General features: G+C 45.1%; 1 protein-coding gene across 1 annotated transcript in view; it reads right to left on the minus strand.

Annotated features, from left to right (window-relative positions):
* The window catches only part of GPR89B (G protein-coupled receptor 89B), a 29,756-nt gene extending 25,217 nt beyond the window's left edge, over positions 1 to 4,539 (minus strand). The window contains exons 1-2 of the mRNA XM_039520850.1: positions 4,393 to 4,539; positions 676 to 735 (exon numbers count right to left, since the gene is read on the minus strand). Coding sequence (XP_039376784.1) covers positions 676 to 735; positions 4,393 to 4,434 — 102 coding nt within the window. The 5' untranslated portion in view covers positions 4,435 to 4,539. The remainder of the gene's footprint in view (positions 1 to 675; positions 736 to 4,392) is intronic.
* Between the last annotated feature and the right edge of the window lie 6,727 nt (positions 4,540 to 11,266).

An 11,266-nucleotide genomic window follows, 5' to 3' on the forward strand; every position in this document is an offset into this window, starting at 1 on the left:
TGCTGGGTCCTGTACTCTCAACTGGCCCAAACTCTGAATTATAGACATGGGAAGCCATGGATTGTATTGCAATACTCTGTGGGACAACATTTGGCCTGCATTTTGGCCATTCCTAGCCTACACAATACTCTCTCTCATATCCCTCCTATTTTGCTACACTGTCACAATTTTATTCCCCATTGGCTTCTTCCTAACAATTTAGTCACACTGTCCTTTTTAACAGCTTTCCAAAATTTAAATTCAAGGGACACTATCAACTTAAAAATAATGTCTGTGTGAGAAAATTTTGTACCGACGACTGTTATGAGGAACACCCACAGTGAGTATAACCAAAAGTGATGAGGAATATATATATATAAATATATTTTTTCTACATTTTCAATTTGTTTATATTTAACAGCACTGTGTATGATAACTTTCACTGTTTCCCCAGTATTGTCCATTTCCCCTGTTGTCTAGGTGGGTTTTTCAAATAGCAACAGGGGAGGAAAAACATTCTTTTTTAAGAACAGGAAAACGTAAAACCACAAAAATACAGCTGAAAGGAGGAACTCAAAGGAAGGGGAAGTACCCCAAACTGTTTTTTACTGATTTTATTAAATGGACTAGATTTCAATGTGACAGCTTCACTGTAAGATGTAGAGTTACAGTTTGAATGAAACAGCCCCTCCTCACCTCATAGTCCTTGAATAGCTTGCGCATGAAGAACAGCCACCCAAATCCAAAGAAGAGCACCTGTAAAAGAGAGGCCAACCGAAAGGTATTGGTTAGGAAGAAACTTGCAAAATGTGAAGAAGCAAGCTTCTGGGCAACATCACATAAGGCAAAGCACTACAGCGCCTGCTCATCACATAGTTCCCAAGTATCCAATAACCAGAGAGGTCCAAAATGGCTGTTAGCGTGGAGAGAGGGAGAGATTTAAGTGAGATGAAATGTAACTGAGACACAGAGTACCACTGCCCTACTGCAGACCCAGTAATGTACAACTTTTCAATGAAAGGGGGCAGAGGAAGTGGGAAATAGAGGCAAAACAAGCATCTAGGCTTCTAGGTATGAGCAGATATTACAGAAATCATCTTTCACTAGACTAATGAAGACCTACAATGCATTTTATTTTTACATAGCAGCTTTAACACACTCTCTCACAATGTCTTAGAACAGTGGTTCTCAAACTTCTGTATTGGTGACCCCTTTCACATAGCAAGCCTCTGAGCGTGACCCCCCTTATAAATTAAAACCACATTTTAAATATTTAACACCATTATAAATGCAGGAGGAGAAGTGGGGTTTGGGCTGGAGGCTGACATTTCGCAACCCCCTATGTAATAACCTTGCGACCCCTTGACGGGTCCCAACCCCCCGTTTGAGAACCCCTGCTTTAGAAAGACTGGTTTAAGTGAAAGAAAAAAAGTTTAAGATGGGAAGCAGTTTAGAGGGAGGGGAAGGGGGTTACAAATAAGGCAGAATACATGAAAGCAAGAGCCTCATCTGTAAAAAGTTACAGGGAGAAAACAGATCAAGCCCAATAATGCTTTTCACTTATACCTGTATAGTGCTTGTCATCATAGATTCTCAAAGCAAAACACTTTACTAACTTACATTAGCTAAGCCTCACAACACCCTTTTGGGAGGTAGAATAAATACCATATCCATTCTGGGGATGGATAAACTTAGCCACGCAGAGGTTAGGTGACTTGGTCAAAAGTGAACAAGTCAATTGCAGAACTAAGAATAGAACTCTGGAGCCCTGACTGCCAATGCCCTGCTCTAGCCACAGGACACACCTGTCTCCCAGATGGCACAAAGGCATCGGTCTAAATAACACGTGGATAAAAGTTAAGAGAAGATGAACAGAAAGAACATGGATTCTTTTTTAAAATTTATTTCAAAGGGATATTTTTGATGTCACAGATAGGATCAGAAAGGCAGAACAGATGGCAGTGACACAGTGTCACTTCCTAGAGCAGGGATAGTCTTTTTTTTGTCAAGGTCCCAATTTCTGGGTCAAGGTATAGTCAAGGTCCAGACAGACACAAGAGACAATAATTTAAAAAATAACAGCAATAATGATGATAAGTAAATAAATAAAAAGATTTCGGGGTCCATTCAAAAGTGTCTGGAGGTCCAGATTTGATCCGCAGTCCGCCTATTGAGTACCCCGATCCCTACAGCACATTAAAAATTTGATAGCATTATGGACCCCTGACATGCAGAGAGCAGGGATTAAGGAGGAACAAAGTAAACAGTACCAAGCAGTAAATGAGCAACCTGAGGACAAATTCTGGCTATGCTCCTGAAATAGAAGAATGAAATTTACAGACAAAGAAGATCTGGAAAGTATGAGCCAAGGAAGACCAAACATTTTTGCCTTGGCAGCAAAATTATGAAACCAAAAGTATGAATTAAGGAGGGTGATTGAGAGCAGTCAGAGAAATCGGGACAAGGAGGACCTTTAGTTTTTGAAGTGACTGATAGAAAAAGGGTAAGAAAAAGGTAAGACTTATTACTATCAAGCAGAAGGTTTGGGGAATGAGTTAAGGAAGTATTGTAGGTGTCACCTACATAAAGTGATTCCAAGGCTGAAGCTGGCAAGTAGCGCCTACAAAAGGAGCAGAGAAATACAGACTAGAAGGAGATCAAAAACACAGATCAATTTTTACCTAAAAATATCGAGATTAGGGCTCCTTTGTTCCTGGCACCATACAAACACTCAGGAAGACAAAATCTTAAGAGTTTAGCGTCTAATTAAGACACACCACAAGTGATTGTGCCAGTAAGAAAGGGGTCAGAAGAGAAGACTACATAGGCAAATTTAACTACGCACCTTGATGTTTCTGAAGATGATGCAAAGCCTCCACCAGAAATGAAAGAGAAGAAATTTAAGGAGGTAAGAAATCAAATCAGAAAATGAGTGAATGGGAGACTTGCTTAAGGAGAACAGTGATCAACAGGTCCAAAAGCCACACTGAAATCAAACAGGATAAGAAGAAAATGATGTGTCAACAAAGAGACAACGCACAAGTCATTACTATGCAGAAGACAGCCTCAGCACTATGAAATGATCAAAAACCAAACTGAAAGCAGTCAAGGAAGTTGTACCAAGAGAGGTAATCAGAGAGGAAAGGACACTATTTTTTAAAAACCTGGATAAGGGGGAAAAAAGAGAAAAAACATAGGTCAAGTAACTAGCAAGTGAGGTAGGTTCAAGTAAGTGGGTTGTCCTCCATCCCCCGCCCCAGATAACATTGTTTTGGCTCTAACGGGGCAATGATCCATTTTAACTGGAATAACAAGGACAGTAGGGCCGGAGGTTAATAAGGCTCCAAGTGAGATAGCTATGTCTACAGTAGAGACTAAATGAAAGATGACTGATGGAAACTGGAGGAAATGAAAGAGATGGAGATGGTCCTGGGTTGCAGGTGGATCAAGGGAGCTTCAACAGTTGTCGAAAAATACTTTCTAGAAACAGATTAAAATCTTTCAAGCTTGGAAAGCAAAATTGTAGCAGATTCCTCAAAGCTGTAAGCAGGAGGGAGAGGCCATGAGTAACCAGCACTCTGGACAATGATAGACCCAAGTAAGACAGTTCAAAGGACAGCAGGCTGAACTTTTGCCATGGGCTCCCACACATGGCAAATTTGGATTTGTGCAAATTATGCTGGGTTATAGGAATTCAATTCTCAATAGCCTGTCACCCCATCTTGCTTGGAATCACAATCCTGAGGTTATTTTACTGAGCTGAATATTGTTTTAGTAATTAAAAGACCCTGATTGATTTTGAGATTTTTATAGCCTTATTCTGATGTGGACTTTACATCACAGCAGCAGGTTCTCAACAGGGGACAACAATAGGTCCAGGGTAGGTTACAACCACCTTCTCTCGTGGATACGGGGGCGGGGGGGCGGGGGAGTCCTGATTGTTTTTTTCCGGCTGAAGCAGAGTCATGACACTGAAAAGGGGTTGGGACCCACAGGCAGGAGCAAGAGGGGAGGGAGCCGCAGTCTAGGCAAGCAGCGACGCTGCTCTCACGCCGGGCCACTGTAACAGCGGGGAGCCCCTTCGCCCCACAGCCCCGGGGATCGCAGTGCGCCAGGAATTGACAACTCGAGGCGCCGGGGGGGAAGGAGGCTGCCGGCTCGTGCGCCGCAGCGCAGCGCGTGCCCGGGGACGGGGCAGGATTTGGGGGACGTGGAGAGACGCTTGGGGGCGCGGGGGGGTAGGAGCGCGTCACACGGGGCGGGGGTCAGGCCTGTCGCGCCGCCGCTTTGCCGCCAGGCCGGCGCGGGGCCCAGCGATGGGGGCGGGGGGGGGGCTCGGCGTCCCCGCCGAACAGCCCCGGAGCAGCCGGGTCCGGGTCCGCGCCCGCCCGCGGGGCCGGGTCCGGGCGGTACCTGGGACGTGACCATGATGCCGGAGTCGATGAGGAAGCTCATGGCCGCAGCGGGGGGAGGGGCGCTGCCCGGACCCGCCACCGACCGCTCCGGCTCCCAGCCTGCGCGCGCCGCGCTCCCAGCCAGGCTCCGCCCCCTCGCCCCCGGGCGCCTGCGCGAGTGGACGGGGCCGGCTGGGCTCCGCAGCAAGGGGCGGGGCCAGGCCGCAGGGGGCGTGGCCAGGCAAAAAGGGCGGTGCCTGAGAGTTCTGCTTGGGGCGTGGCCAATGCACAGGGGCGGGGCACTGGAGCGCCTCGTGCAGGGGCGTGGCGGGCACTGCGTGGAGGGGCAGGGCCTTGGAGCTGAGGCGTCCTAGCAACTGTTTTGCCCAGTGCCTGTTGTTTGTCTCGTTTTCCCTAGCAGCTCCATTGCAAGCCAACCGCCCTCTTCATGCCAGGACTTGCTGAGCAGTTTGTGAGGCAAACTTTGCTCTTAAATCAAAAAGTCTTTGAAAAAATCTTCTTAGATTTAAGAGAATGTATTAACCCGGCAACACACTTAAATATCATTTATGCCAGGGTTTGGTCATCGTATAGATGTAAAGCAGAGGATCCCAAATGGTGCTCTGCTGGGAGCTGGCTGGTTCATAGGACACAGTTTGTCTTTATTTGTATCAGAGGGGTAGCCGTGTTAGTCTGATTCTGTAAAAGCAGCAAAGAATCCTGTGGCACCTTATAGACTAATAGATGTTTTACAGCATGAGCTTTCGTGGGTGAATACCCACTTCTTCGGATGCATGTAGTGGAAATTTCCAGGGGCAGGTAAATATAAGCAAGCAAGAAGCAAGCTAGAGATAACGAGATTAGATCAATCAGGGAGGATGAGGCCTTGTTCTAGCAGTTGAGGTGTGAAAACCAAAGGAGGAGAAACTGGTTCTGTAGTTGGCAAGCCATTCACAGTCTTTGTTTAATCCTAAACTGATGGTGTCAAATTTGCAGATGAACTGGAGCTCAGCAGTTTCTTTCTCTTAGAAGTCTGGTCCTAAAGTTTTTTTGCTGCAGGATGGCCACCTTAAGATCTGCTATTGTGTGGCCAGGGAGGTTGAAGTGTTCTCCTACAGGTTTTTGTATATTGCCATTCCTAATGTCTGATTTGTGTCCATTTATCCTTTTCCTTAGAGACTGTCCAGTTTGGCCGATGTACATAGCAGAGGGGCATTGCTGGCATATGATGGCATATATTACATTGGTGGACGTGCAGGTGAATGAACCGGTGATGGTGTCGCTGATCTGGTTAGGTCCTGTGATGGTGTCGCTGGTGTAGATATGTGGGCAGAGTTGGCATCGAGGTTTGTTGCATGGATTGGTTCCTGAGCTAGAGTTACTATGGTGCGGTGTGCAGTTACTGGTGAGAATATGCTTCAGGTTGGCAGGTTGTCTGTGGGCGAGGACTGGCCTGCCACCCAAGGCCTGTGAAAGTGTGGGATCATTGTCCAGAATGGGTTGTAGATCCCTGATGATGCGTTGGAGGGGCTTTAGCTGGGGACTGTATGTGATGGCCAGTGGAGTCCTGTTGGTTTCTTTCTTGGGTTTGTCTTGCAGTAAGAGGCTTCTGGGTACACGTCTGGCTCTGTTGATCTGTTTCCTTATTTCCTCGTGCGGGTACTGTAGTTTTGAGAATGCTTGGTGGAGATTTTCTAAGTGTTGGTCTCTGTCTGCGGGGTTAGAGCAGATACGGTTGTACCTCAGTGCTTAGCTGTAGACAATGGATCTTGTGGTGTGTCCGGGATGGAAGCTGGAGGCATGAAGGTAGGCATAGCAGTCGGTAGGTTTTCGGTATAGGGTGGTGTTAATGTGACCATCACTTATTAGCACCGTGGTGTCTAGGAAGTGGACCTCCCGTGTAGATTGGTCCAGGCTGAGGTTGATGGAGGGGTGGAAGCTATTGAAATCGTGGTGGAATTTTTCCAGAGTCTCCTTCCCATGGGTCCAGATGATGAAGATGTCATCAATGTAGCGTAGGTAGAGAAAGGGTGTGAGTGGACGGGAGCTGAGGAAGCGTTGTTCCAGGTCGGCCATAAAAATATTGGCATATTGTGGGGCCATGCGGGTGCCCATAGCGGTGCCACTGATCTGGAGATATATATTGTCATCAAATTTGAAATAGTTGTGTGTGAGGATAAAGGCACAGAGCTCAGCAACCAGTTGTGCTGTGGCATCATCAGGGATACTGTTCCTGACAGCTTGTATTCCATCAGTGTGTGGGATGTTTGTGTAGAGAGCCTCTACATCCATGGTGGCTAGGATGGTGTTTTCTGGAAGGTCACCAATGCATTGTAGTTTCCTCAGGAAATCAGTAGTGTCACGGAGATAGCTGGGAGTGCTGGTGGCGTAGGGTCTGAGCAGAGAGTCCACATATCCAGACAGTCCTTCAGTGAGAGTTCCAATGCCCGAGATGATGGGGCGTCCAGGATTTCCGGGTTTGTGGATCTTGGGTAGTAGATAGAATAACCCTGGTCGGGGCTCTAAGGGTATGTTGATTTGTTCTGGTGTTAGTGTAGGGAGTGTCCTGAGTAGATGGTGCAGTTTCTTAGTGTATTCCTCAGTGGGATCTGAGGGAAGTAGCCTGTAAAATTTGGTATTGGAGAGTTGTCTGGCGGCCTCCTTTTGGTAGTCAGACCTGTTCATGATGACAACAGCACCTCCTTTATCAGCCTCTTTGATTATAATGTCAGGATGGTTTCTGAGGCTGTGGATGGCATTGCGTTCTGCACGACTTAGGTTGTGAGGCAAGCAATGTTGTTTTTCCACTATTTCTGCCTGTGCACGTCGGCGGAAGCAATCAATGTATAGGTCCAGACTGTCATTTCGACCCTCAGGAGGAGTCCATGTGGAGTTCTTCTTGTGCTGTTGGTGGGAGGGTAACTGTGTATCAGTGCGCTGTTCAGTGTTGTCCTGAAAGTATTCTATGAGTCGGAGACGGCGAAAGTAGGCTTCCAGATCGCCGCAGAACTGTATCATGTTGGTGGGGGTGGCAGGGCAGAAAGAGAGTCCCCAAGATAGGACAGACTGTTCTTCTGGGCTGAGTGTGTGGTTGGATAGATTGATGATATTGCTGGGTGGGTTAGGGGTACCACGGTTGTAGCTGCTAAACTGCATTAAATAAATTGAAAAGACATTAAACGCTTTCCTAATTTCACTTTCTCCACAACATGGTTTTACAAAAGGTAGATCATGCAAAACCAACCTGATCTCCTTCTTTGAGAAGGTAACAGATTTTTTAGACAAAGGAAACACAGTGGATCTAATTTACCTTGATTTCAGTAAGGCATTTGACATGGTTCCACATGGGGAATTATTAGTTAAATTGGAAAAGATGGGGATCAATATGAAAATTGAAAGGTGGATAAGGAACTGGTTAAAGGGGAGACTACAACGGGTCGTACTGAAAGGTGAACTGTCAGACTGGAAGGAGGTTGCTAGTGGAGTTCCTCAGGGATCAGTTTTGGGGCCAATCTTATTTAATCTTCTTATTACTGACCTTGGCACAAAAAGCGGGAATGTGCTAATAAAGTTTGTGGATGACACAAAGCTGGGAGGTATTGTTAACACAGAGAAGGACCAGGATATCATACAGGAAGATCTGGATGACCTTGTAAACTGGAGTAATAGTAATAGGATGAAATTTAATAGTGAAAAGTGCAAGGTCATGCATTTAGGGATTAATAACAAGAATTTTAGTTATAAATTGGGGACACATCAGTTGGAAGTAACAGAGGAGGAGAAGGACCTCAGAGTATTGGTTGATCACAGGATAACTATGAGCCGCCAATGTGATATGGCCGTTAAAAAAGCTAATGCAGTTTTAGGATGCATCACGTGAGGTATTTCCAGCAAAGGTAAGGAGGTGTTAGTACCATTGTACAAGGCACTGGTGAGACCTCATCTGGAATATCGTGTGCAGTTCTTGTCTCCCATGTTTAAGAAGGATGAATTCAAACTGGAACAGGTTCAGAGACAGGCTACTAGGATGATCCGAGGAATGGAAAACCTGTCTTATGAAAGGAGACTGAAAGAGCTTGGCTTGTTTAGCCTAACCAAAAGAAGGCTGAGGGGGAATATGATGGCTCTTTATAAATATATCAGAGGGATTAATATTAGGGAGGGAGAGGAATTATTTAAGCTTAGTACCAATGTGGACACAAGAACAAATGGATATGAACTGGACACTAGGAAGTTTAGACTTGAAATTAGACGAAGGTTTCTAAACATTAGAGGAGTGAAGTTCTGGAACAGCCTTCCAAGGGGAGTAGTGGGGGCAAAAGACATATCTGGCTTTAAGACTAAGCTTGATAAATTTATGGAGGGGATGGTATGATGGGATAGCCTAATTTTGGCAATTAATCAAAGATCAATTGCCAAATTATCAGCAGGTAAATATGCCCAGTGGTCTGTGATGGGATGTTGGGTGGGATCTGAGTTACTACAGAGAATTCTTTCCTGGGTGCTGGCTGGTGAGTCTTGCCCACATACTCAGGGTTTAACTGATCACCATATTTGAGGTCAGGAAGGAATTTTACTCCAGGGCAGATTGGCAGAGGTCCTGGAGGTTTTCGCCTTCCTCTGCAGCATGGGGCACGGGTCACTTGCTGAAGGATTCTTTTCAGCTTGAGGTCTTCAAACCACAATTTGAGGACTTCAATAACTCAGACATAGGTTAGGGGTTTGTTATAGAAGTGGATGGGTGAGATTGTATGGGCTGCATTGTGCAGGAGGTCAGACTAGATGATCATAATGGTCCCTTCTGACCTTAAAGTCTATGAGTCTATGAGTAATTGCTGTAGTTACCACAGGGATGTGGAGGGAAGATAGCCAGTGCTATTGATGAATAGAAAGGTTCATGATTCTCCATGAGTTGTGTTCCACACACTATATAAAAGTTAAGTATCAGAGGGGTAGCTGTGTTAGTCTGGATCTGTAAAAGCGGCAAAGAATCCTGTGGCACCTTATAGACTAACAGACATATTGGAGCATGAGCTTTCGTGGATGAATACCCACTTCGTCGGATGCATGTAGTGGAAATTTCCAGAGGCAGGTATATATATGCAAGCAAGAATCAGGCTGGAGGTAACGAGGTTAGTTCAATCAGGGAGGATGAGGCCCTCTTCTAGCAGTTGAGGTGTGAACACCAAGGGAGGAGAAACTGCGTTTCTAGTTGGCTAGCCATTCACAGTCTTTGTTTAATCCTGAGCTGATGGTGTCAAATTTGCAGATGAACTGAAGCTCAGCAGTTTCTCTTTGAAGTCTGGTCCTGAAGTTTTTTTGCTGCAAGATGGCTACCTTTAAAAAAAAAGTTGTGCAACAGTTAGGAAAAGCAGTGTTGTGGAAAAATTTACCACGCATTGTGTTTGGATCAGAACAGCCTGAGGCTCCTTTATTACAAGCAATGCAGGGAGAGACAACCAGCCTGGCTGCTCTCCCTAACACAGGAACACGGAAGCTTTTATAGTTCAAAGGCAACATCTAGTCAAGCAAACTTCCTCATTACTATTTTCCCTTATTAGGAATACAGAAAACAAGCTTTCCTGTTTATTAACAGGTTGTTCTTTTGCGGTTAATGGCTTTCCTAACATTTGCTGTTGCAACTACATGTTTTTTAAGACTGGCTGTTGCAATTGCTTTACTTCGGAATTTTCCTCACTTTCTCCTTCTGCCCTTTGACCATGTACACAGTTTTCTTGACCAGAGTTTAGGCCTACTTTTATTTTTCCTTTACAATCTCCCCTTTGGTTCCTCTTTGGCCCCACCTTGGCCTAAACTTCCATTTTCATTAAATTTTGTATTTCTGATTCTAAATCAAATGGCTCAGCCTTTGGGGTTTGGTTGAAGGCAATGACAACGCATGATTAGTATGAACATGGAAGGTGCTATTATTATTACATCCTTTACAACAACAATAACATAATCCCAGGCTAAACAATAATAATAAAAGCATTAACATCCCCATTGTAATAATATGATGGGGTTGTTGTGTAGCCTTAGTCACAAAACACAATACATCATACTTAGTACATAAACTAGACACTCTATAGGCTGTATGAAAAGCATTCTTTTCAATCTGATATATATTTTTGAGCATATGAATTTTCCCTTGTAATTCAGAAATTTTTTGGACCTCTGCTGGTAGTGAAAGCAAATTTTGGAACCGATCATATACTAAGGTAGTCCAATTACAAGGTCTCTGAAACTTAAGGGCTGATTGTAAAATTTTATCCGCAGGCCAATAAATAATAATATTGCCTGCAGCAGTGGTGAGATTAAAATGTATGTTTTGCAAAGTGGTGGCCTTAACATACACACAGCTATTAGTTGCTTGGAAAAGCAGGTGTCCTGTCAGGGTAGTTCCTTGTCCCTTACCCTCCCAACAAACATTTTCATGAACAGTGACAACTTCCCCAGGCTTCAGTTTGCATACACATTGGAGCTGTGGGGGTTCTAATGGCCAGAGTGTCCATTGACTCCCTATCCCTATCCAAATGTCGGGTGTTATTCCAGATGCACTGACTATAAATCGGTTAGGCATGCCAGGTAGTTTAATTTCCCAAATGTCTCGGTGAATTACCCAATCCCACATGCATCCTCCCCATGGACCCGGCAGGATTCGGTATGTGGGAGCCCACACACCTCCAATGGGTCCGTATGCTTGGAAGGAGCATTGTGAATGTCTGCACTTCCACCCAGAAAATCTCCAAGTATGTCTCCAGGGCCATAGGTCAGATGATACTCCTGAAGTATCTGTAAGAGTAGTGGGCCACGTCTGATGCTCAAGATCACTCCGAATGGCTAACAGCTGGTCGTTCAGAAAATCCTGAATTTCTGAACATGCCAGATCCCAC

The sequence above is a fragment of the Mauremys reevesii genome, linkage group 1, assembly GCF_016161935.1.
Source record: "Mauremys reevesii isolate NIE-2019 linkage group 1, ASM1616193v1, whole genome shotgun sequence".
Lineage (NCBI taxonomy): Eukaryota > Metazoa > Chordata > Testudines > Geoemydidae > Mauremys > Mauremys reevesii.